The sequence below is a fragment of the Podarcis bocagei genome (assembly GCF_964188305.1).
Source record: "Podarcis bocagei genome assembly, chromosome: 5".
In the NCBI taxonomy this organism is placed as follows: Eukaryota; Metazoa; Chordata; class Lepidosauria; order Squamata; family Lacertidae; genus Podarcis; species Podarcis bocagei.
The window spans coordinates 73023799-73051556 of NC_138129.1; the positions used below are offsets into that span (position 1 = coordinate 73023799).

The 27758-nt window shown below is 44.7% G+C and overlaps 1 protein-coding gene across 1 annotated transcript in view; it reads right to left on the bottom strand.

Annotated features, from left to right (window-relative positions):
- COL24A1 (collagen type XXIV alpha 1 chain) overlaps nt 1-11401 on the bottom strand; it is a 163094-nt gene extending 151693 nt beyond the window's left edge. The window contains exon 1 of the mRNA XM_081193937.1: nt 10836-11401. Coding sequence (XP_081050063.1) covers nt 10836-10891 — 56 coding nt within the window. The 5' untranslated portion in view covers nt 10892-11401. The remainder of the gene's footprint in view (nt 1-10835) is intronic.
- Between the last annotated feature and the right edge of the window lie 16357 nt (nt 11402-27758).

A 27758-nucleotide genomic window follows, 5' to 3' on the forward strand; every position in this document is an offset into this window, starting at 1 on the left:
TTTCCGAAAAACTGTTGGCAACCTGAAATATAAAAAAAATCATTCTTGTACTGTAAATAATTCAGTTTTACTATACAAGTTCTTCCTGAGAGGCTGCTCCAGCTGACTTCATTCTGTCTGGTTTCCCTTCGACATCTGATATGAGAAAACACACCTGCTGCAGATGTTATACTTCAGAGGGAACTTTTTTACAAATTACCAAGGCATAGGCTCTGAATAATGTTTCCTTCGACATTGTTTTGTCTCTAGTCAACATTAAAAGGTTTTTTTTTAAAAAAGAAAAGAAAGAAACGGTGCAGCACCAAGTGTGTAGCTCCTTCTCTTTTGGCTGCAAAAGTCGTCCCACTAAAATCCAGGAGAGAAAGCAACACTGATAATGATATTTTATGCTCAGCGGCCAATTCTCAATTCAGAAAACAGGAAGAAAAGGAACTGTTCATTTTATGCTAAAAATGGCACTAGATAGATATATTTCTGAGCCTTCCAAAACTGAATGTAATGAGAATGTTTTATACCTGAAAACCAGTCTGACGGGAGCAGACTGGTGTTGTTTTTGCCTGCCTCCCTCACTCTTTTCTTCCTTCTGAAATGGCAACTGGTGTCTGTTGGCCAATCTGTGGGGCCCTGGCTAGAGAAGGCTGCATTAGCCTGACAGGATGCTTGACTCAACTCCCAGAATCCTTTGCTTCTCTCTTGCAAACTGTTATGTGAACTTTGCTTGTCCTTACTAGGTGAAATATTAATAAATGGCATGTGATTTAGAATAAATCCCAGGGTCGGAAGCTACTGTAATCAACGTATTTTTCCGGAAATAAAGAAGGTGGGCCAGTGGAGAAGCAGCTATTAAAAAGTAAGTTATCAAGATATGGCAGGGAAGGAAAAATTTATTATCCTTGTATAATGATAGACCGTAACATCAGAACTTCTAAAGAACAAGACTACAGTAAGGAAATTATGAAATCTGGTACAGTACTTCAAAATTGGCAACGGCACCCGCTAAAATGTGCCTCTTAAAAACAAACAAGCATAATACTGATTACCCTATAATTAAGATTCAGTACTGGTTAATAACTCATACTTTGCTTGGCAGTCTAAATCAAACAATCCCAAAAGCCCATGCCAGATTTAAGAATGATTGAATATTAGTAATGCTACATTTTGCATTACAAAATAAACCAATCAAAGAGATCTGATAAACAAAACCCCACAAAATCCTAATGTCCTATTGTAACTGATATATTGATCTGTTTCCTGTTGTCAGGGTTATCTTTTTCAGAAAAAAAGGATTTTCTATCTATCTATCTATCATCTATCTATCTATCTATCTATCCCTTGTAAGGTTTCTGAAAATTCACTTGGCCATGAGTTATTCAACTCTAGCCTAAAGGAAGATAGGGAAATGGCTGTTCAAGGTCTGCAGTTCTTTCTGCCTAATATAAAGAACAGAGGTAGAACTTACAAGAAACCACAAACAAAAGGTTCAGGGATTTCTAAAGATTGGCAATCCATTCCTCAAGCTACAGAAGGTGAATCAATTTAGAAAACTGATCTCTTCCCATGAATACATGTATTATTTCTTTTTCCACAGTTGTAAGTTGGGAATGAAGAGAAGGAAAAAATAAGTCCAAGTCCCTTTCATGTTGATAGCTTGAATGAAACTTGAACGCAATTGCTGTGACACATTGCAAAACAGTTCCTTCATTTTCTATAGTCTTGTATCTGTGCAGATTTGTCTGATGGTCTGCCACCTAATCTCAAAGGGTAATTTCAGAGATAATTTCAGCTGATGGCCATATCCATGTGTGGAAAGTGGTCCTAGTTTACATCAGACTTAGACACTAAGGTCTCAGGATCTTTAAATCTTCAAGGTCAAGACAAGCACTTTGAACTGAGCCCAGAAAAAAACTGGGAAGCAGGGGATGACGACCACACATCAACAATGGGATAATATGCTTAGGGTGGTCCAGATTAACCTTTCACAAACTCGGCTTCATGGTTTCGCTGCCTGGAATCTGCAAATTGTTTGCAGCCTCTCAGAAGCCCACCTCACCCGCTTACCCGAAAGCCAAACTTCATCCTGGCCATTTCTTTCACAGTTCCGATAAACACGCTTGTGATTATTCCTCTCCCCATCACCAGCACCACACACACACATCCTTTTGCTCACCAACTTCAAAATCTTTTCCCTCATCTGGACCCAATTTGCAAGGCCCCAAAACCAGCCAGGAAACTATCAGAGGGTCTCTGGAGAAAGATGTACGCAGAAAGACAAATGACGAGCAAATCCCATCACAGCTACTCAAGTAGTGAGCAGTTGCTCAAACCCCACTACCTACAGAACATTTTTTTCCATCGGGCTCTAAAGCACAGGGGGAGGGGAATGCAATTTGAAGCAAGATTGTATAGGAAAGGATACTCACTTCATCTTTCACTTCATATGCATTTGCAGTTTAGCCTCTGTGCGTTTTTGCTTAAAGTGATAAACTCTTAATATTTCCCCCCGGAATTGGCTGGAAAAGTTGTAGAGAGCATTTCCCTAATATTCTATACAGGCTCTTATTCCCCCCCACATGGTTAGCTGTCAACATTCGTGTGCTAAACACAGGTGGGTAGTATGCAGCCCTAGAAACCCTCCTGTGCAGCACATAGTTTTTTACTAGCAACCTAAGAGTCTGGGTTTTGGTTTTAATCGGTTATTGCTGCAGATATGCGCTGTAAAATGCTTTAGCCTAAATGCTAAAACTAGAAAACAAGAATGCAGGTAAAACAAGGCTACAACCCAGTCACTAGGAAGCAGAAGTAGGAGGAGTGATGTTGCACTCGTGTCCTGCTTTTTGGCTTCCCTTAGGTACTTGGTTGGCCACTGTGATAACAGGATGCTCTGATTCAGCAGGGCTCTTCCTATGTTCTCAGTTACTTGAGAGAAAGCTCCAGTGAACACAGTGGATGGAACCTATTTCTGAGTAAGCATGAACAAGCTGGCACAGTATGGCTGCAATGGCATTTGGAAACAAGCCCGAATGAATACAGCACAACTTGCTTAGGAGCAAACATGCCTAGTAATGTGGTGTAGTGGTTAAGAGCGGTAGACTCGTAATCTGGGGAACCGGGTTCGCATCCCCGCTCCTCCACATGCAGCTGCTGGGTGATCTTGGGCTAGTCACACTTCTCTGAAGTCTCTCAGCCTCATTCACCTCACAGAGTGTTTGTTGTGGGGGAGGAAGGGAAAGGAGATTGTTAGCCGATTTGAGACTCCTTAGGGTAGTGATAAAGCGGGATATCAAATCCAAACTTTTCTAGTACTGTGCTGCCAATTCACTGTGATTTCCAAATGCTTTCTCTTTGTGAAAGTAGGCAAGGCTCCTGCGCCATTAATAGTCATGCAGAAAAACGGAATTCAGCTACTAGGAGTTTAGAAGCCCTGTCCTCTTGTGCATCTAGCCACATTATTTCTCAATGAAAAGCTTAAAAGCAACACTGCCACAAACGGTAGCTGGTCATATGCCATGTTCATGAAGCTATACGGAAACGTTATCGGACCAAGCTTTATATGCTTTCACTCTTTGTTTGGACTTATGATATGACTCTGAGGTGACGGATAGTGTTTATTCAACCCTCAGATGGACAGGGGCGTAGCGTGGGTTGCCAGTGTCCGGGGCCGTGGAAAGAGGGGGGAGGGAAACAGACAGAGTACGTATGCACATTCAACTGCCTACGGCATCCACGTCACCCAGGAGATCGCAGCCGCAGAGCTAAGAAGAGTTGTTCCGTTGTTTGGAGAGGTCACTTCCTGGTTTGAATGGAGAAGCTGTTTTCAACAGAGCCCAGCGATGGAAGTGTGTAGCTGTATGGAGGCAGCAATGGGTGTTTGAAATTTTGCGCCCCTAACAAATTTTGCGCCCGGGCCAACCTGTGGGCACTCCCAGGCTATGCCACTGGATGAAGATACTCGTTCTGAGAAGTGTATGCACAGTCATCACTGCAACATCAAATCACAAGCTGTATGTACGAAACAATAATCATGGATCAAAGACCATAGAGAGATAGCAAATTTCAAAAAGCCACCTCTTTTTTTAAATAATGGAGGTAGTGTGCACATTTCAGCTGCAGGTTATGAGATACTGAACTGCATGGTGTCAACTTAGATGATAGATGTACATAGGAAAAATCCCCTGGATGAGAACTGCGTAGTATTTTGCCTCTTTGTGACTCTATAAGGGAGGAGGCCCCCTCCCCCTAATAAATATTGCAGACAAGAGAGCCTGCTTCAGCACTTACCTACTCCTGCTTTCTCCATGCTCCTGGTAAAAAATGAATAAAAAACATCCACCTTCCACTGCTACACCTCTGTGATCTCCTGCCATCATGAAACAATGCTCATTCGGACAGGAACAGGGTGCTCAGAGGACAGGTAGCAAGTCAGAAGGAGCAATGAAGAGCTTCTGCAGTGAGCATTTAGCAGAAGGCTAGCAGCATGTGTTGCATGTGGAAACCCTACATAGGACATGGGACAGGAAAGGATAAGCAGGTGTCTGAAGCAGGCTGTCCAGACCCTGATGCCTTTAATGGCTGCAGGCTGTGACTGCATGCTCCCTATTATGACCCTAAGCCAGGGGCTTATCATACGTGCATCTTACCAAGAGGATGTAAAGTAAAGGGTAAAGGGGACCCCTGACCATTAGGTCCAGTCGGGGCTGACTCTGGGGTTGCGGCGCTCATCTCGCTTTATTGGCCGAGGGAGCCGGCGTACAGCTTCCGGGTCATGTGGCCAGCATGACTAAGCCACTTCTGGTGAATCAGAGCAGCTCGCAGAAACGCTGTTTACCTTCCCGCCGGAGCGGTACCTATTTATCTACTTGTACTTGGACGTGCTTTCGAACTGCTAGGTGGGCAGGAGCTGGGACGGAGCAACAGGAGCTCACCCCGTCGCAGGGTTTCAAACCGCCAACCTTCTGATCGGCAAGTCCTAGGCTCTGTGGTTTAACCCACAGCGCCACCCACGTCCTAAGAGGATGACATGGGAACAAAAAGTAGAAACTGAGCTAGTGCTTGCTGAGATGGTTTTACTCATTGACTCACTCCTGCACAAGCTAAGCAGTAAGTCACTGGTTTTTTAACACCCTCACTCCTCACATAGGGCTATGTTATTCACAAGGCAAGGAGATTGCTTCTTTTGTTTTGTTGTAAAGCTCTCAGCTTGCACTGCAGTGGGGTGGGTCCAGTATTGGCAGTGTGATGGAAAACTTTGAGAGCTCCCAAGCCACCAATTACCCAAGTTTCTGTTAGCTCTTGTTTTGTTTTTTAAATAATGCATTTGTTAATGTAACCCAAAACAGTACAGTAGGCCAGCAACTTATGTCGGGGTTACGTTCCAGGGATTGCACCTAAAGCCAAAAGCATGTACAGTGGTACCTTGGGTTAAGAACTTAATTTGTTCTGGAGGTCCGTTCTTAACCTGAAACTGTTCTTAACCTGAGGTACCACTTTAGCTAATGGGACCTCCCGCTGCCACCGCCTCACAATTTCTGTTCTCATCCTGAAGCAAAGTTCTTAACCCGAGGTACTATTTCTGGGTTAGCCGAGTCTGTAACCTGAGGTACCACTGTATAGTCAAAACTCACTGGGTTCTTGGGGGGGGGGGCGTGGATTGCCACATTAATTTTCCCTAATACCTTGCCGCCTTTTAATTCCCCCCCCCCCCGCCGCCCCATTTTGGGGGACCAAGTGCCTAAAGCTGAATGTGCACAAGTTAAATGCATGCAGATTGCAGGGGGTTACTGCACTGCCATTTTTTTTGGCTGCAGCCATCGCATTCATATATTCAGTCTTCGGTCCACAATGGCTCCTAGGTTTTCGGACTGTTACTGTCTAAACAACATCCTGCATATAGAAAGTTATAACATAAACAGTATTTTACTATTGTTATAGCAGTGCCAATATTTTTAGCCACTGCCAAAAACGTAAACAGTCATTTACATGACCAAATCCTTCAGTAATTCTCAGGGCTGGCAATATATGCTGCAGAAAGCGTGAGAAACAGATTTTCTTGGTATCTGCTGACAATACACCCTGCCCCATAGATTTGGGGGTGTTTCCAGATGGAAGCTTAATACTGCAAAAAGTTGGACAGCTATCACAAGCAGGTCAATGCCAAAAGCTTTTTTGTTAACCAATCAGCTTTCCCCCAGAAATGTTAAATCCAGATTAAATAAGGGCAAAGTGAGGTAAAGGTAAAGGGACCCCTGACCATTAGGTCCAGTCTTGACCGACTCTGGGGTTGCGGCGCTCATCTCACTTTATTGGCCGAGGGAGCCGGCGTACAGCTTCCAGGTCATGTGGCCAGCATGACTAAGCCGCTTCTGGAGAACCAGAGCAGCACACGGAAACGCCATTTACCTTCCCGCCAGAGCGGCACCTATTTATCTACTTGCTCTTTGACGTGATTTCGAACTGCTAGGTTGGCAGGAGCTGGGACCGAACAACGGGAGCTCAACCTGTTGCGGGGATTCGAACCGCCGACCTTCTGATCGGCAAGTCCTAGGCTCTGTGGTTTAACCCACAGCGCCAGCCACGTCCCTTAAAGGCAAAGTAGGGGTTGGCATTTTGACGCCAATGATGTTATGTTGATGTTATAGAAAAAAGGTAAGCATGATGAGCTCCCATCCCATAATAAAGACCTATCTGGAAGCATCCATTAATCACAACCATCAGGACAGACACATTTTGTGACCTGAGGCAAAGGACAAGATAGCAACTCCTCCTAGTTCCACATGCAGAAGCCAAATAAATTAGCAGCTGAATCTTACTTCAACACTAGTGACAGGACAGCTCCACCACCACATCTGGGGCAGCAGACCAGCTTAGGGAGCCCAGACAAAGCCATGTAGCAGAACAGCTGGAGTTGCAGAAGGATCTGCCAAGGACTGTTGCTGCCCCGGATGGCTGTCCAACTCCTTAACGGTAAGGCCGGCCCTGACAAGCACTTATACAGGGTTAGCCGACGTTGTGCCCTCTAGGTGTTTTGGGCTACAATTCCCATCAGCCTCAGGCAGCAAGGTCAAAGGTCAGTCAGGGATAATGGCAGTTGTAGACCAAAACATCTGGCAGGCACCATGTTAGCTACCCCTCCTGTATTGTGTGGATACATACAGGGTTTTTTAAGTGGGGGTAAATTTTACCATCATTGGTGAAATTCACAAGGGCTGAAACAACACACATATAAAAAACACTGTGCAAATGTTTTTTTAAATAACCATTCTTAAAAACCTGTGGAATTTGTCGTTAGCTCATCAGCGCCATCTGGTGTCCCATTTGTATAATGCACTTAAAACACACTTAAAACATTATATTTGCAGCTGTATAGCTGAGTCCAAGGTTTTCTCCCAAAACCTTGGGAGGGTTCAGACAGACCCCAACATGGCCATGAGAACAAGATCTAAGTGCATACTGATGTTGCCCCATGCATGCAGGATACTGACCGACCAGGGAACCCCTCTCTCAGGCAGAGGAGCGCTATGTGCATGCATACATACATACATACATACATGCATGCATACACATGTATGGCTCCCTCTCATGGCAGCTGAACCTGTGCCCTGCACGTGCATCAGCTGGGGCTAACACGATCCCCTCGCATTTACTCATCATCTGAAATCCCTGCCCTGCTGTCACTAGCCTATCATAACCATCATCTGCTGGGCCCATGCACTATCTGCAGGCAATGAGCCAGTGTGGCATAATGGTTAGAGTGTGGGACTATGACTTGGGAGACCAAGATTGGATTCTACACTCAGCCATGAAGCTCATCGGGTGACCATGGGCCAGTCACCATCTCTTAGCCTAACACCGGGTTAGGCTAGTCAAGTTATTCAATCTAAAGTTCCTTTTGGAAGACTGGCTTGTAGAAAATTAGACATCTAGCCCCTAAGGGGCAGGTACTCAGGTAAAGGTAAAGGGACCCCTGACCATTAGGTCCAGTCGTGACCAACCCTGGGGTTGCGGCGCTCATCTCGCTTTATTGGCCAAGGGAGTCAGCGTACAGCTTCCAGGTCATGTGGCCGCATGACTAAGCCCCACGTAAGTCTAAAGGTAAAGGTAAAGGACACCTGACCATTAGGTCCAGTCGTGACTGACTCTGGGGTTGCGGCGCTCATCTCGCTTTATTGGCCGAGGGAGCCAGCATTTGTCCGCAGACAGCTTCTGGGTCATGTGGCTAGCATGACTAAGCCGCTTCTGGTGAACCAGAGCAGAGCACGGAAACGCAGTTTACCTTCCCGTCAGAGCGGTACCTATTTATCTACTTGCACTTTGACGTGCTTTCGAACTGCTAGGTTGGTAGGAGCAGGGACTGAGTAACGGGAGCTCACCCCGTCGTGGGGATTCGAACCGCCGACCTTCTGATCGGCAAGTCCTAGGCTCTATGGTTTAACCCACAGCGCAACCCTAAGGGGCAGGTACTTATTTGGGCTGAAATGCTTATGCTTATGGAATGATTGCCAGAGCTCTCCACTAAAATTATTGCTCCCATAATTTTTTATTTTTCTGGTTGAAAGGACATTCAATCATTTGAAGTGCTCCTCTCCAGATCTATGTTTAACTACCTCAATGAGAACTGGGCCTTAAAGAACAGACACATCTGACGAAAAATAAATTCAGACCAGCGAAGCATAAAACAAAAGGAGTCAGCCTTGCAAATCTCAACAAAGCAAATTGCTCTCCAGCTCTTCCGTGGAAAGACTACCTCGCACGCCAAGGGATTTGTTTACAGAGAGCTGCCCCAAGAGACTCTGCTGTATTAAATTAAAAGAATTGGCTGCTTGGCAGAGCCTGTTGATTTTCTAAGCAGAAAATGAGCAAAAGCCCAGGGCAAATCAAACTGCATCCAGGAAGATCACCTTGATTTCTCATGCCTGTAAGTCAAACCTAACTAAGTAGTCCTATCCATCACAAGTAACAACAAATGCCTCTTTGCTCCTGTTGCCTTCAGGGAAAGAGAAAGATTATTACTAAAGATGAACTAGGGAAGCGGATTGAAGCTAAGTTTTGGCAACCTGACCTCTCAATGCAGCACTTGCCTGTGAATTGAGCAAAAGAGGGTGGGTGGGAGAGAGGTTTTCCAGTCAGCTGCCTCCCTGCCCCCTCCTCTCTTTCCCTCTCTCTCACACACATGTACAAACAAGCAACCCTTCTCCAAACCTCTCCTTCCTCTCCCAATAACAGTCATCTTGGGTGCCCTTTTGCTTCCTTCCCAAAACCGGGCTGCACAGATGGGAAAGCAAGTGCTTTTCTGTCATGCTTCATGAACGCAGGAACTTTAAATAGCCCCAGATCACCAGTAAATTTTTTAAAAAAAAGATTGGTTTAAAACAAGGGTTTTGTTTCTTTCTTGAAAGAAAGACGGGTGTATACATAAGCTAAGTCTTTGCAGCGGCTCCCTCCTAGAATGCAGCCAAATCTGCTTGGAACCCAAATGGTTCCTTCTCTAAAAATAATACACATGAACTGTGCCCTTCCAGGAAGGAAAGGCACAACTTCACCCTTATTATGTCTCATACCACGAACATCTCACACATGCACAGGGATGTGCAGCCTCCCCACATGGGTTGCATGTTGTCCTTATACCCTGATAGGCCCTTCCTCATCAGACTGGGCAAGAAAGGGCAATTTTTTTGCTCCTAGGTAGGTAGGAAGTCCAAAGATAAAAATATTTTTTTATTTAAAAAAAACCATGTGTTGGCTCTAGGGAGCATCAATGTTCAGAAATCAGGGGAGAATCATTATGCTCCATTGTAGGGACTGGGACAGATCTGCTAATCTAATGGTTCACAGGATCAATGTAAGCAAGTTCTTGCCAGAGTGGTAGATGTTGAGGGGGGGGGGGTTTCAATCTTGGTTGTGGAGCTGGAATCCACACACAGAAGTCCGTCCCCAGTTCCAATAGGAATAATATTAATTCTGGGAGCTGCTGCTCTGCAGAGCTGGCATGTCCTTGCAGACTATCCAGGAGAGCTGGCAAACTGTGGAGAAGAATGCTGTGGTTAGGGCAACCAGAGACATCTCTGGTTAAAAGAGATGCTTCCTCCCTAAGTCTGCTCTCAGCAAACCCAAACAAACTTGCCAGTTCATCATTAATCAATCAACTACTTCCCAACTCAGGCCAGCCCACTCAAACTTGTCATCTGGTGCTGGAAATAAAACAGAATTAATATTTTTTAAAAAATAAAATGCAAAAAAAGGACCCATGTTTCCTTCTGGTTTGACGAGGGAAAAGGTCAACCGAGAAAGCTAGAGACTCCTTGCAGATGAGCGGACCTGGTAACTCCCAGGGACAGCTGGGGGAAACCTGGGAGTCCCGGCATCCTGTTCCTCCCAGGAATGGGAAACGCGCCAGCCACCTTCCCCCACGAGGGCTTTAAAACATCAAGTCCAGAAACAGCCTCGCCGGGCAAGGAGAACGGAGATCTTCCAACAAACGAGCATCTTTGCTGTTGACCATTGTCAACTCATTCGTGCCAACTTGAATAAAATAAAGCCCCGCCCCACACAATCATCGCAAGTCAGGGCGCACGCACACCGTGTGAATGGCCATGCCAATGGCCATCAACTTCTGGGGGGAGGGCCCTCAAAATATTTCATTGGGGGAACTTGGTTCCTCTGTGTGTGTCCCCCCCATCATAAGCAGGCACCCCCACCCCCTCGTCGCTGCAACAGCCGGGACCCGCCGCCCGGCCACCGCGTTGACAAGCGGCGAGAGCGCGGCGCGCCCCGCAGCTCCTCCATCCCGCGCTGTCGCCTCCCCGGCCGCCCCCCCCCCGCTCCCCCTGCCTGAAACTCACGTTTTTGCGGTGGGAGAGATGCTTCCACTCCTTGTCCTTTGAGCTCCTAAAGGCATTTGTATGCATTTGTCCGGGCAGCGAAGTTCTAACCGAAAACAGAAGGCGGCTGTCTTCTTCTTCTCCTCGGGGCGCCCCCTCTCCTCCTCAAGCGCTTCCTCACAGCCAGGGGCTTCAGGTACTGTCCATGAAACGCCGACGCCGCTCCTCGGCTCCGCTCCGCCCAGAGAGGAGCTGCTGCTGCTGCTGCTGCTGCTTGCGCGAAGGTCGCCCTAGCGGGTCTCGCTCCGCATGGCGGGGAAGCGCCAGCTCGGCAAAGGCGCGAGAGGGGGCGCCTCGCGCGTGCCTCGCCGGCGGCCGCCCGGGCGCTGTTGTTTGGGTGTCGCGTGGTGGTTGGCGTGAGGGGCTTCGGCGGGGTGGGTTTTTGCACGAGTTCTGGGCCAACGGAAAGGGGGGAACAGCTGCAGCAAAGGTCCAGGCTGGCAAAGAAAAAAAGGAGGGGGGGAGCTCTGCAACGCGCAGGCAAAAAAAAACCCCCACCAAACTTTTTAAATTGCTCTCTCTGCAGCTTCTAGTGGCAACAGCGCAGGCATCCGGAGCTGAAAAGGAGACTCTGCCTCTGGCTGCGGAGCAGAGCAGAGCGAGCAGCCAACCCCAAAGCAAAGCGAATCCTCCCCACCGCCGCTCGGTGTTAAATTTCACCGCTCACTGACTGGCGATTACATCATCAAACGCATCTCTCTTTTCTTCCCCCGGCCTCCCGGCAGCCGCCAAGCAGAGGAGGCAGAGCGAGAGACAAGAGCCGGACTTGGGTGGGCGGCCCGACGCCGCCGCTGAGGGGAGCCCGGGAGCTGCTGCTGCTGCTGCTGCTGACTTTGGGCTCCCCCATTGCAGCGCCCGAAGAGGGTTGGACGCGCGCGCTCTCAAGGCGGCGGTTTTGTGTCCCGCTTTGGAGGGAAAGCGCTTCTGCAAGCGAAGCAGCCCAGGCCTGCTGCTGCTGCTTCTGCTGCCTTGATATGGCTCGCGCCCCCTTATTAAGGCTGCAATCCCCCAAAGCGCTTTTTTACCGAGTTCAGTCAGTGGGTCTTATCTGCTAAGGAATCCAGTGCCTGATTTTCCTATAAGCTAAACAAGCTGTAGTTTAGGGCCCCACTCTTTTTTTTTGGGGGGGGGCAAAAAAAAATTAAAGGGAAAAAACCCGTGGATGTACATTTCCAAAATATAAGATGAAAAATAAATAAAATAAAATCTACATACAGAAACATGTGCAAATGGCTTTAGATACCCATTAGGTCCATAAATCACCATATAGCATATATTCAACACAAAAAACAGTGACAATTTGTTGTTGACAAAGGACAGCTGGACACATAAAAAGCCCCATTACCTTCAGTAGCTTAGGGCCTCATCAAACCTAAATACAGCCCTGAATATGTGTGACAATGGTTGCACTTTTATTGCCTGGGTGCAATTACCATTAATTAGTTTGTTCTCTTTCTAGCCTCCCTTCCACCTTACATTTTGTACCTTACGTTTCTTTGTTTTTTACTGAAAAGGACTTTTTAAAGGCCATCCTCTTTAAGGAAAAATGTCAATCTGAGGGCTCTCCTCACAGCACTGTGTGTCAACACAGCGTCCCCCCCCCCCAGCTTGGGTGGTTGAGGTAAATATGCACATAAACCATCCATATTTCAAGTCAGACTCAGCACGTTAAGATTTTTCATCTCTAAAAGACAAAGACAAAAATTACAGTATACTGTACTGTTGAGGCATCTGATCAAGACTTGTATTTTAAAATGAGCTTAAAAGATATATTTGCAGATGCTTGTGTGTTTCATGCCAGGCATAAAGCAGCTGGCTGGGTGCTTTGGCAGTTGTTTATCTTCCTAAACAGGGCCCCCCTGATCTATAGCAGTACCTCAGGGTTGTAAAAGGAAATTACAGGCTGGGAACAGAGGTCATATTGACCATACAAATTACAGAATACAATCAAGCTGCAAAAACACTAATTAAGAGTTGGTAAATAGTGAAATTTATTGTTTAACAGAAAATACCATGTGCCTCCCATCAGACTCGAGTCACATCTTCCTAAGGTTAAAGGGCAAGAGCTAATGGGAACAGCAGCTGGCTTGAAAGGGGGGTGTAAATTTAAGGGGTTGCTTTTGGAAACTGTTTTTACTAAGTTCCTTTCCTTCTAAAAAGCTATATATGTTAATGTATGAAATTTATTGGCTAAATGTAATTATGCAAAGGATTTAGAAAGTAAGAAATGTTAGATTCTTATGTTAGATTCTTATTTCATTGATGGTGTGTGAGGTGAACCCAAGATCTCTGTTTAAGATAAAAATTTAAAACCATGAGCCATCTGTTTTGGAGTGAATAGGGCAATAGGGCAAAGATGATCTGATAATTAAGGTGCCTTGTCGAGGCAAATGTAAGATATATGGCTACTTGTCTGCCATTTATGGATAGAAGGAAATATAGCTCTTTGTCTCCCATAAAAGGTAATAGGAAATGGGTGTATCTTTTATGATTGGTTCTAGCAAACAGCCAATAAGAATTTCAATTAGGCTGATTGGACAGAGGCAGCCAAAGGAGGAGCAAGGGGGCTGGGCTGAGGAAATATACCGTATTTTTCGGACTATTGGACGCACCGGTCCATAGGACGCACCTAGATTTGGGGGGGGGGGAAATAAAGGGAAAAAAATTTATCCCCCCCCCCGCCAGGCGCGGGGCTGGGGCGGGGAAGCCCGAGCTTCCCCCTCCCCCAGAACGGGACCCAGAGCCATGCTGAAGCTGCGCGCAGCTTTGGCATCGCTCTGGGAGCTTGCGGGGCTGGGGGAGGAGGAAGCCTTCCGCCAGCCTCCAAACCAAGTCGGGGGACAGCGGGAATGGCGCGCTGCGCCTCTCCCGCTGTCCCCCGAGTTTGTGGGGCTGGCGACGGGGAGGAGCAGGCTTCTCCCCCGCCAGCCTTCTAACCAAGTTGGGGGACAGCGGGAGGGGCGCGCTGCGCCTCTCCCGCTGTCCCCCGAGCTTGTGGGGCTGGCGGTGGGGCTCTCCTGAAGCCTGGAGGTTGTGGGGCTGGTGGGGGGGAGAAGCAGGCTTGCTTCTCCCACCCCCAGCCTCCAGATCAGGTCGCGGAATAGCGGGATGGCGGAGCGCTGCCATCCCGCGATTCCCCGACCTGATCTGGAGGTTGTGGGGATGGTGGGGGGGAAGAAGCAGGCTTGCTTCTCCCACCCCCAGCCTCCAGATCAGGTCGTGGAATAGCAGGATGGCAGAGCGCTGCCATCCCGCGATTCCCCGACCTGATCTGGAGGTTGTGGGGATGGTGGGGGGGAGAAGCAGGCTTGCTTCTCCCACCCCCAGCCTCCAGATCAGGTCGTGGAATAGCGGGATGGCAGAGCGCTGCCAGCCCGCGATTCCCCGACCTGATCTGGAGGTTGTGGGGATGGTGGGGGGGGAGAAGCAGGCTTGCTTCTCCCACCCCCAGCCTCCAGATCAGGTCGTGGAATAGCGGGATGGCGGAGCGCTGCCATCCCGCGATTCCCCGACCTGATCTGGAGGTTGTGGGGATGGTGGGGGGGAGAAGCAGGCTTGCTTCTCCCACCCCCAGCCTCCAGATCAGGTCATGGAATAGCGGGATGGCGGAGCGCTGCCATCCCGCTATTCCCCGACCTGATCTGGAGGTTGTGGGGATGGTGGGGGGGGGGAGAAGCAGGCTTGCTTCTCCCACCCCCAGCCTCCAGATCAGGTCGGGGAATAGCGGGATGGCGGCGCTTCGCCATCCCCCTATCCCCCGAGCTTGTGGGGCTGGGGGGGGGGAGAAGCAGGCTTGCTTCTCCCCCCGCCAGCCTCCAGATCACGTCGGGGAATAGCGGGGTGGCGGCTCTGCACCTCCTCGCTGTCCCCAGCTTTTGGGTGCAGGCTGCTGCCCGCAAGCCTTGCGAGCCCGCGGGACATCCCACCGGGCTTGCAAGACTTGGGATAGCTTCCTGAAGCCTGGAGAGCGAGAGGGGTCGGTGCGCACGGACCCCTCTCGCTCTCCAGGCTTCAGCAAAAGCCTGCATTCGCACCATAGGACGCACACACATTTCCCCTTCATTTTTGGAGGGGAAAAAGTGCGTCCTATAGTGCGAAAAATACGGTAAGTGCTGGCCATCAGGGCTGGAGGGGGCAGAGCTTTGGTATCCATATACCACTGTGTCTCTCATTTATTTGTCTGACAAATAAATTATTATTTTAATTTCTCTATTGCTTCGTTGAATATTTCATTCCAGCTAAGCATTAACCACAATCAGGGTGCTACACTGTATTCACTTTCAATATATACAAGGGGTACTTCTACCTTAGAGTGTGGTGTTTGCAAAATGCCACAATACTATAAAGGTGTCAGCAAATCTAACAAGAATTTGCATTGCAGCTGTTGGATCTCCAGCAGAGAGGGAGATGAGAAGATGCTTCTTCTTGATGTGTTTTGAGACAGAGATTTTAAACGGTTCAGTGCACTCACTGCAACACCTCTGAAACGTTCCAATTCACGCAAAAGTGGGATGGTTAAAAATATGAGCTATATACTGGGTTGTAAAATTTATCATTAAGTGTTGTAGAAGAAACTTATTTGATTTCTGCGTCATCGGAAAAACTGTCTGCGGACAAATGTTGGCTCCCTCAGCCAGTAAAGCAAGATGAGCGCCGCAACCCTAGAGTCATTCACAACTGGACTTAACTGTCAGGGGGTACTTTACCTTTACCTGTTTATAGAGTTGTTAAAAGCAAATAGTTAATTTTTTGAAACTCACGGAGCATTTTTTTTCTGTCTAGTGTTGCCCATTTGTATAGAATTACCAGAAAGGTTTTTAGAGGGGCAAAAAGTTCCTTAAAGTAGTTTATTGCTTTTTTTCTTCTTTTTCTTTCTTTCTTTCTTTCTTTCTTTCTTTCTTTCTTTCTTTCTTTCTTTCTTTCTTTCTTTCTTTTTTTTTTTTTTTTGCCTATTAAAATATTCTCAGAAGTCCAAAAATAAAACTAGAGTTGAAAAATAGTCACAGAAGCGAACTTCACAGAATTGGCACTTTGGGGTGAAGCTTGATGGTCTCTGTGAAGGTTTCCCAGATTTAAACCCCTTTTTTTGACAGGTAATCATTTTGTTGCCTCTTTAAAAGCTGCAGAACGGGAGATTCAGTCCCTCTCAACATAATTCGGAGCCAATTTTCTGGTATGCCAAGAAGTGGACTGACATTATTGCAGGGGTAATTTTGGTTTGAGCAATTCGCCATAAAACTATATCACATGTCAACATAGCATCATTCAAGATACTTTCAGAAGTTTTTAACTGGCATTCAGACCAACAAATTACAATCATGACTACCTCACTTCAAGCAAAGTGGCAACCAAGGCCTCTTCAACTTGCTCATGTAACACACTAAAAGAATCATATGGACAGGCTCCTACTATACAGTTCAGCTTTTGCTAAAATTAGAAAATGTATATCCAACCTATGTTTTGTTGTGACCCATTGGTACTTGGCTCAGCCTCTGATAGTTTTTAGATTTTCGAAAACAGCAAAACGTATTGTCCCACCAACATGAAGAAAACAAAATACCACAGCAGTGAGCAGCATAAGTTCAACAACAAGTTTACACTCATAAAACAAGTACAAAATGCATCACAGATCAGTAGATCATACATCAACGTAGCTAGATCACCCCTTGGGGAAAGTCTGGGTTGTCAATGTCCACACAGGTCCATCTTTCCCCCAAAGATAAACATGACAAGTTCCTTCCACCTTGCTTGCATTCACAACACTTTCAGACATTCATGAAGATAATGGCCAAGGTGTGAGTGCTGTCAGAACGCTTTACCACAGAAATTCAAAGAGAAACATACACCTCATCCATTCCCATACATCTGCCAGCCCCTTACCATATTCACATAGGTTCGAACATACCCTGATAGTGCCAGCATTAAAGGACAAGAAATAACACTGCTCTTGCTCCCAAGTTTTGCAAATCTGAAAGGGAGTCCGTTTCCTCCAAGGAACTGCTGAGGCAGATTTAGGGGAGCGCAACCAGTTCGTTCGCACTGGGTGCGGCGTCTCAGGGGTGACGCAACTCTGATGTAGAATGGAAGACAAAAGGAAGGGGATGGGGACGACCAACTTTTGGCCTTGCACAGGATGTTGCTGAAATTTGAGATCCCAAGGGAACTGGAAGGAGTAAAATAGGTACTTAAAATCTCTATAGCCGGAGCAGGGAACCTGTGGCCTTTCGGATGTTGTCAGGCTATAACTACATTATCTATCTATCTATCTATCTATCTATCTATCTATCTATCTATCTATCTATCTATCTCTATATATCTATATCTATATCTATATCTATATCTATATCTATATCTATATCTATATCTATATCTATATATATGATATTTATTAAGATTTTCAAAATATTACAAAAGAAAAATAGAAAAAAGAAAAATACAAAATAAAAATAATTAAAAACAACTCAATCTTTCCATTACTTATTTTTCATTAGCTTGTTTCCCGGACCTCCTCACGCCTCCCTTTTTTGTATTCCAATTCAGAACCACATTATCCCTAACCATTGGCCATATGGGCAGGGGTTGATAGGAATTGGCGTCTTGAAGGCCGCAAGTTATCCATCCCTGCTCTACAGTCACTTAGTATCTCTATGTGCTCACTTCCCAGGATTGGCCCAAAATTTATTTATTTTTTGCAGGTTCATAGCTGTCAACTTACAGATTTGAAAATAAGGGAACAGCAGCCAAAATAAGGGACCTGCAGCCTCGCCTGTTCCAGGCACTCCAGTCTTCCTGTCCTCCTGCAGTCTGGTCAAACTCATGCTGGTAGCTTCGAGAACACTGCCCAACCAACTTTGTAACCAGAGGTTCAACTGAATAGAATCTGAATCACATGCACCACAAGGCCTATGCAGCCTCAACTTAAGATGGCTCCCCGGCCTGGCTTTGCACTGCAAAGTTTGCAGCAGCACGTGCAACAAAATGGCGCCCAGCATTCAAAAACCCCCTCAGCTTGCATTAACTAGCCACACACAAGGCATGCAAGCTCCACCCCCAGTTGTTCTTAGACTTCTTATTGGATGAGCAACACAGCCAAGCAACACAGTTGGCCAGCAGGGAGGGAGGGAGGGAGAGGAGCTGCTTCCTTTGAAATTTAAGGGACATTTAAGGGACATCCATCAATAAGGGACACCAGCGGGACATGGTGCTGGAATAAGGGACTGTCCCTTCAAATAAGGGACACTTGACAGCTATGCAGGTTTCACCTTTCTGCATTTTAAATCAGTGTTTTAATATTTATTATTTTACCCTTATTCCTTTTTTCAGTTTTCAGTGTACCAGCACCAGCAGCATTTTCCGCTCTCCATAAATAGAACATTCTGTTTGTAAGTTGCTGATCTCGATCAGCGATGCTGCACTCAGCCAAGAAACAGAGACAAGAGGCCTAAAAATGTGGGCTTCTTTATTTAGTGTGATTCCAAAGGACTGGCAGCTTTTATTCTTTCTGGGGTATGCCAGCAAAGCTTGGCGCTAAAATGTAGAGAAGAATTTAAAAGATGATGGAATGGAGGTTTTTTACTGAATACAATTAGGGTACGATCTAAGAACCTTCCTTCTGGAAAATGTTCGAAGAACAGATGTAATTTGGGAGTAACACTGTGCCAAAAGAAACACAATACTCTTCTCCCCCTTTCTGCTGCTTTAACTTCAATTGATTTTTCCAGTGCTTCTATCTTTACTGTGAAGCTCTGTATAATTCTGTCTCAGAGGCTTCATCCAAGCTGTCCCCTGAAACATGCACAGGAAAAAGTTAAACAATACAAGCAAGGGCCCTGTGTACATTATAAAAGGAGTAGTGACAAAAAGATTGCCAAATCCACAGACATTATATTCATAACAAACCCTTATTGATACAATACTCCCACTGACTTCAGCATATTTTCCTGCATGAGGGATTTTATGTGCATGGTGAAAATTAAAAAATGTCCTCTGCATGCAACGCAGTTATTTTTCCCACTGCGAAATATTTCTACCACATACATACTAAATTCTTTATCTATGTAAACAGAACCTCCGATACTAATAACGTTACAGGAGTTATGAGAACAGCTATTTCTCAAAGCCGTTGAAACACAGGAAGGAAAAGAAAAAAATGGATTTGGTGCACCCAAGTTTAATCCCCACTAGTTTTTATGGGAAAGAATTAAATACATCCTGAAGGTTGAAATCATAAATATACTTCCTGGTTTGACATGCTTCCTGCTGAATGGGCATAGGATTGAGCTGTACATCTTGAAATCAGTATGGTTTAAAAGTGCTTAGCATGGCAGGTCATGGTTTAGAGCAAGGTCTACTAGGAAGACCTCCTCTACGCACCCTAGTTATATGCAACAGCAGCAGTGAAACAATGAGGATGTAAAAAAGCAGCTAAGGAAGCCCCATGAAGCCCTTGCTGGTGGACATTACTGAGTCAGCATGCTGTAAAAACACAAGTACTTACAGGATTTAGTTTAGGTGTGCATCTGCACTGTGCTAGTTCCAAGCACACCCTGATTGGCAGTGACTATCAGCCGTGCTTTTTTTTCTAAAACAAAAAAAATGTTTAGGGGTACTCTCATTTTGACTTAAGAAAATCACCATTTTGTAGTTCAAATCAGGGGGAGATAAATACAGTAAATGGACAAAAGTACAAAGAACATGCACAACACCATTATCCCATCTTTTGTTTGTCATCATTAACTTTATACTTCTTTGCTGGCTGTGATGATGAAAAACAGTAATTTTCCTACTCATACTGAAATACTGCCCCTCAATGAAGCCAAACTTTCATCAGTAAAACTCCACACATCCACATTCTAAACTGCTTCACATATTAAATGCTCGCTTCCGCCTGAGACTCAGGAAACACCGGGAAAGGAAATGAAGCCGCCATTGGAGGTGGTAACAACAAAACTGACCAATCACCATGCTAGATTTCAACTCCTACTTCACACATTAAACGCTTGCTTCCGTCTGAGACTCAGGAAACACCAGGAAAGGAAATGAGGCTGCCATTGGGGGTAGCTACAGAACTGGCGATTCACCATGCTAGATCCCGTTAGATTCACAAAATGTTTAGGGGTATACATACCCCTGCATCCCCCCAGAAAAAAAGTACTGACTACTAGTAAGGATCTAGGGCCCCCACAACTAGGGCAGCCATTCAACAGTTCCGGGCACTACCACTTACCTTGCTAGCTGCCACTGAAAGCATGGTAGCACCCAGAAGTTCCATTGTGGCTTGCCCTGGCAAAATTTGCGGTGGATGTTTCCATAGAAAAGAGCAACAACCAAGTCAGAAATTCAATAAGGGACTATTATTGCCCATTTCCACATACCAGAATGTAAGATATGCCTCTACGAGCATCCTGTGTCTCGTATATTTTAGTTTCATTTGTTTGGTTGATTTCCTTTCCGCACCCAGTGCCACTGTGCCATTCTTAATACTTCTTCTTTATGAGAAATGATCCCTTTTCTTGGGATTGCAATTTTTTCTTTCAATGGAAAAGAAAGAATGCTGAATTTGGATATACATATATCATATATTTTTGAAGAGTTGTGGAAACACGAGCTATCTACCTGGGATTGCAAAGCAGCCAAGGCAGTACCAATATTCTCTTCAAATGAACAAACAAGCAGCATTGTAATTAGATTTTTAAGGTGCGATGATTTGTGGAAAAGTATTATCACTGAGATGAGAAACTACAGTAGGAAACTATAGTCAGAATCATTGCAAGTTCCTAAAATAAGGCAAAAATATAACACGCCTTTGGGAATGGAATAGTAGAGCCTATCAGTCCAAGAAGCATGTAATAAATATTTGACTTCTATATAGGTTTTTTTTGCTGTAGTTCCTGTGTCTGGCAGAAGAATCCTAAGGAAACTGAGGCTACTTCAAAAAAAGTATTTCCTCTGAATACCACAATATACAGGGCTAGGCCATATACCAAGATTTATGGAATGTAACGCAGCACAATATTTATTTTAAGTTATGTAAGGGAAAGCCAGAAATTATATTTGATTGCTTTGGTTAAAGAAAATATTACCAGTCTATCAAATATGGATTGAGGAAATCCAAGAAATGGAAAGCTTTACACCATGTCTTTTATGACAACTCGCTAAGCTTATATGGGTTCCTAAAATATTTCTCGTACTTCTTTGTGGAAATAAGAAAACTGCAACAGTGGTCTGCACATTCAGAATAATCTGGCTGGACACCTTTAGTGGGACTGTACCATGTCAGACTGCTGTTTAATGGATCTGAATGTTTTCACTTTTACAAAAAAAACACCACCCTGTGTATTGGGGGTTGAATTGAGCCAACTGCAAAAGAAAACAATTAGCAAACCTTAGCTGAAGGAAGATAATGTTCTCCCTACAGTCAAGGAAGTGCCATTGGGACAGATTTATTTTATTCATTTATTTATGAAAGTATTTCTATACTACCATATCGTAAAATATAAGGGCAGTGTACAAACCCTCCCCAATAAAAATAGAATTTTAAAAGTGACTGGCTAATTAAACAGTTGCAAAGGCCTATTGGCATTAAAAAAAAACCCTATCAACTTGCCTTTGGCCTCTTTCAGCTAAATTTTTATATACATCGCACTTTATCTCTCCCCCCACCCAACCCAAACTTCGCAGAACTTCCACTTCATCCTGTCATGGCAGCTGTTCCAGTGTTCCTTACACTGCCACGGTTGAGACTTCCTCTGGGGTGCATAAACAAAGCACAGGAAACCAATACATCAGGGAGAGTGCTTGAGCTAGACCAATTCTCTTTGGTTTGCTAGTTATGAACTGCAGGATGGATGTTTTGCAAGAGCCACAGAATCCATCATTTGATTCTGCTGTAGTGCAGCCCTAACATGACTGCACTGTATCAGTCCAAATGGGTTAGACCAGCTGTGATGGATTACATTAGCTCGTATTAGTATTAGTATTTCATAGAATGAAGGGAAATGCAGTGCTTTCAAACAGTTGCATTTCCTATTATTCCTAAATCCAGAAAGCTTGCAAGTTAGGGTGACTGCATATCCTACTTTACAAAGGACAGTTCTCAGTTTGAAATAGCTGTTTTATTTAAAAGGCTGTCTGGTCCAAGTCCAATAAGATGGAGAACCATCAGAAGAGGAGAGCAGAGGATGTGGCGTTGCCTAGCAACAGTGACCATCTATAGAGCAGACTGAGCAGTCACAGTCTTCCCAACAATGGTGCAGACATACTGTATTTCTGTTTAATGTATAGTGGTTATTTCTAGATTCCAATCTTTAAAGATCAGCTAACATGTACAAATTGGTCTCATATTTTGTCCTATTTTTTGCACTCCTAACTCCTTTCTGGGGTACTAGGTTTAATGCTGCAAATGATCACTGATTTTATCAGCCTTCTTAGCTTTCTGCCTTACCGTTTTTTAAGCAGACTTTTGCACCATTATCAGTTCAGATGAAAAACAATCAGTAGATATTTTAACACTTAATGCATTGACAGCCATAGCTACTTCCGTTGGTGTTGACTTGTTAACATGCTTACAGAAGCTGTACAGAATACCAGATCCCAGTGGAAGAAGCCCACTTTGCTCTCTATATAATTGCACCGTGGCTCTTGAATTTAGGGAAATAAGAAAACTATGTTTATTACAGCAGCACATCCTTCATAGGAAATATCCTAGTTCTATCTAACTAAGGAGAAGATACAAAGAGCCATCTTTCATCTCAGCACGAGGCACACACAAAGATGTCTCTTCTCCCCAGGTAAGAGGAAGAAGGAAGTAGGAAATGAGGTCAGATAACTTGAAAGTTATTAGTCTAATACTGAAAGAAGACCAATAGTTTGGCAAAAGAAGCAGCATCTAGGAAGGTTGGTGGTTCCTCACTAGCTATGCTTCCCTTGCAGCTATAGCAGCCTACAGCTGCATCTCAAGACTTCCAACAACTTCTCCCTCTGATCTGCCTTTGCTGGTCTCTGTGTGTATGGTTATTATTTAGGGATCAAGTGGCATGTGGGTGTGGCTCTAATTTAGAGATCAAGTGAGCCTTGGCTTCAATTTGGAGAGCAGCCAGCACCTGGGGGAACATACCGTAAGTGGTTGCAGTAAGGCAAAAAGCTGTTGCCTCAATTAAGCTCCAACCATTCAACCAATCACCTAGTTGCCCGATAACTTGCATGGCCAACCCGCCTGGGCAGTAGAACATCTTGAAAACCCAAATATAGAAGTCGTCTATAGGCCTGAACTTGAGGTGGCGTATAGCTCGCAAGAAAAAGGCCAAGCCACAAATAACTATGCAGTCTTGAAATGTTGTAAGATGAGCAGCTACAGAAAACGAAGGAATGTAGACAGGGAGCGAAATGGGAAAGCGTAGGGGGGAGATGGGTAAGTAAACCGTGAGGTGGAATGAAGGCTTTATGCCACAAGGCTTCTCAGGCTGAGAAAGAAGAAGTGCTGTGTTTCAGGAAGCCAGAATGTGCTGCCCACAAAACGCATTCAGAAAGCTGCTCCTGAAGGAGGAGAAGTCCATGACAAAGCTACAAGCAAAATCTTTGCTGGAAGACTGAGGTGCCCTTAATGCAAACCATCCTATGGAAGCAGCTCTGCGCTTGAGTGGGAAACTTGTCAGATCTCATTTGAGAGATGACATAGTATGTGCCTTACGAGGAACCATGAGAAACCTAGGCAAACACCCAACAAGTTACGCAGAAGAAGAAAGTCGGTCAAGGGTATTTGCCAGATGATAAACTGATGAATGTTGATGAGGCAGGAGAGTAAGGATTTATCTAGCCAATTCATGTCCCAATCACATTTCAGTCCTTTCATAGAAATACCCATTGAATTTTTCAGAGGCAACAGCATGATATCAAGTTAACATCTAATGGAGAGGGAATGCAGCTGGCAAAACACCAACACCACCCAAATATAGATTTCTAGAAAGAACTGAATAACCAGCCTATTAGATTTATATCCTGCCTTCTCTTCAGTGAACCCAAGGTATTGTTTTTCCATATTATCCTTACAACAAACATTGTGTGGTTATGTTAGACTTAGGGCTCATCCACAGAGAGTTGAAAGAGACACTGCTTTTCCATATACCAAAGTCTTTCATGAAACATTTTACTCATTCAAAACAAGTCATTTGTTATCTTTTCTACCCCCAGTTTGGTGTGAACTTACCTCACATACACTGCCAAGTTTCAAATTAGTCTGCTAAACCATTTCCCAGCTATAAGCCATAGAGGCTACTCCCCGGTTTTTCATTTATAATGCCAACTCATCCTAAAATGACTGTGACTCCATTATATGCCACTGTAGATTTTCCATCCAAAAAAATATTACTCTCAAGAAACAAGTTTGCAGACTCTGTTCAAAGAGCATACATGGTAAAAATTCAAAGAACATATATGAGAATGCACCTAGGAGCTCTGGCCATTCTTTGCAAACCTGCTGAGGGTTCCTCAATCAGATCAGCAATGGCAGGCCAGCTACTCCGAAAGACATCCTGACCAGCGTTCGATATCCCTTCTCTTACAGAGCCAGCAAAGAGCGCTGGGGACAGTGGTAAAGTCTAACAGGCCTGATTAGGGCATCACAAAGCACCTACAGCACAAAGATTACTGTCAAGATATCTCGCAAGGTTCCTGAGGAGACACATAGATGGAGGCAGGTTTGGGAACCACAACTAATTGAAGTGACAGACCTTTTTACGACAAGGCTGGGTACCACAAATGAAGGCATCCATCATGTAACCACATTTGCTTGCTCAACTGGCAGCTCACTATGAGGGGCGCTCGTGGTTACCACATTGGAGCCGGTTGTGAAGAGGGGTACTGTGAAAAGGTAATTAAGGAACTAATGTGGTGCACATGCTTTTTTAAAAAAATCAAAAAAAAAAAATTTAAGCCAGTGTTTCTCCGTGCCTTAGTCTCACCATTTAGGACAATTAGGCCTGATTACAGTTGCTAGTAATGCAAATAATAATAATAGTAATAGTAATAATAATAATAATAATAATAATAATAATAACAACAGCAACAACAACCACCCACATTACAACTGCAGTGAGTAAATACAGCAAACATTCTGTTTTTATGGATGTCATGTTTTATTTTTAAGTTCCCTTTCCATGTGTTTCCCATTATCAATTAATTGCTTCTGGGATTTTTCTGGGACAAAGGTCCTCCCCTCCCCCCCCCTTTTTTAAGCATAATACCAGACAGACAATTGGAAGTTTGTGAATAATAATAATCATCTCAAATCCTAGACTTCCTAGGCAGCCCTTTTAATAAAAAGTCTGAAAAGCCAAGACATTTATAAGGGCAGAAATACACATTCCACTTCCACTCCACTCTGTGTCCTCAGTGACAGTCCAGGCATTTAAAAAAGTGGGGCTGAGAGGGGCACAACTGCCAGTTGAAAAAGCGTAAGTGGGAGGAGGGCACTTGCCCCCCCCTCCAACAACTGTCAACTGGGTTGTTCCTAGCTCATATCCCAGGCCATGTTTGCAACAGAAGGATGGTTCTGGAACTCAGGCTGTGGGGAGCTATAGAGGAAAATTGGCCTTCACCCTCTTTGTTGGAAATCATGCTATTCCAGCCTCACTTTGCAATGGAAAAGCTCTAACCAGCCTTTGAAGTCTCAAGGTGGAAGCCAAATATGTTGACATTCTGCCTTAGCATCACACCCCCTAACAGCAAGCTCAGATGGTGAGTGGCAGCAGAAATGGATCAAAACAGGGCCACCGAGAAACAAAATAGACATATTGGCATGTTCAGTAGTAACTTTGAGGTTTACATAAATAATGACAATAATAAAACTTTTTTTAAGAAACCCAAGGGGCAAACTGAGCTTGCAGAGTACTCATGGAATGTTGACTGTGAGTAAGAAAACAAAAATCGGGAAAACAAGGGGATTTTCAGTGGAATAGTTGGCTGAAACTGCGAACAGAAACACTCCTTTTAGCGTAGGATACACTGGAACATTTTGCTGCAAGCCCTACTCGTCTGCACCAGTGATACTGATTCTGTCCAAAAGTACACTTCAAAAAGTTTTGATGAGCATTTTCATGCTAAGAAAATAGGAGCAAGCAAGTGTTAAGTAACTTTGGAGCACATACACAAAGTGAGGGACTGAAATTTAACCCCCCCGCCTTTTTAAAAAATGTGACCTTTTAATAGTCACGAACTATAGGTTCAAGCAAAGTGTGGCATTGTTGAAATAAAGTCTTTGCGTAGGTGTGATGCCAAATTTAGGCAAGACAAGCATGTTCTATTAGTGGGTCTGAATTTCTTCCTGGCTGCGACTGCGTGGCATTCACTTTTTGTGCCAGGGTGTTGTCCTGGTAGCCATACTAGGAAATCCAGAAACAATTCCCGGCTCACACAAATAATGAAATCATACTATGAAAATATGGGTGGCCAACTCCAGTACTATAATTTTAAGAGCATTCTGCTTTAGCACCATGACCCTATAGAGTGTATGACAGATAGTAAGCAAAAATAAAATAAAATTGTGTCCTTGCCCTGAGGAACTTGCAAATTTAAATTTTGCATAACTTTTGAAAATTGCAAAACAACAGGACAACAATATAGGCTGTAAAGTTGTTACAGTTGATTAGCCATGCTCAAATATCAGCTCCACAGGGTTTGCCTCTGTTATTTCCATTTGGCAGATTGAAAACTAGGGCTCAGAGTCAGTTGCTACACAATGATCCCGTTTACACTTATCACTAAACCATGGTTTAGCATTACGCAGACAAGCTGAGCTTTAGACTCCCACACTCCCCCTTCCCTCTTTTTGTGCAGCCACATGGAAGTATTCCGAAGCTTTCCTTTCTGTTTTAGATTACCCTCAGTCTGCTGTTTCATCCAAGCACGGACAAATAGTGGTTAATCTTCCCTAGGTTTTGTTAAAAGCCACTCAGCTTCTTAAACTATGGTTTGAAGTTGGCTTTTTCCAACAAACCATAGCTGAGATTAACCCCTGTTCCCCCAGGTTCAGATCACACAGCCAGCTGTGGCTTAATCTAAAACAGAAGGGGAAGCCAAACTTCTTGCAGACATGTGAAGAGGATCTGGGAGTTGTCCTGAAACAACTGTTCAGTGTGATGTCTACAGCAGACAAATGACTCCACTGGCTTAGCATATGGAGTTGAGTTTGCATTATCACAGACAATTTGCTGAATTTCTGTCTTTGCGAGTCGGTGTGCTGAGCAGAGGAAAAGGAACAAACCTTTTCAGAAGGCCATGCGACTGAGACTTAGTACGATTGTACTCTGGAAATTCCTGAAGGAAGCCCTACACTTGGACATGGCTTGTCTTGCTTTTAGCAAAGGTAATTTATTCATTGGTTGAGAACATAAGGCCATTAAATGCACCACTTTCATAGAGCATAAGGCTACCTGTGGATACTAGTCATGATGGCTGTATCACAGGCAATATACCTCTGGATACCAGATGTTAGGGAATGGACTTCTATGCTGGTTGTGTGCTTCTTCCCATTGGCATCCGGTTGGCCACTGAGAGAACAGAGGAGATGGGTCTTAGGTCTGCCTCACTTCTTTCTGCAGAAAAGCCAACTGAAGCAGGTGAGAGAGAGAGAGAGAGAGCACTAACAAATATGGGGATAAGGCACAGCATTTCTAAGCATGTTTACTTGGCAGTAAGTGGCTTAGAACACCAATGACATGCACTTCCAATTAAACATGGTTTTAACATTGGCTGTATTTAAAGCCACTTAACAATTATCTTCAATTCTAAGCATTGCAGAGCCTCTTAGTTTTAAGGCTGGTGGAACGGATCCCGAAAACAAGTTTCTGTATTATGCATTTCAGGTAGGTATTTTCATAAACTACTAAA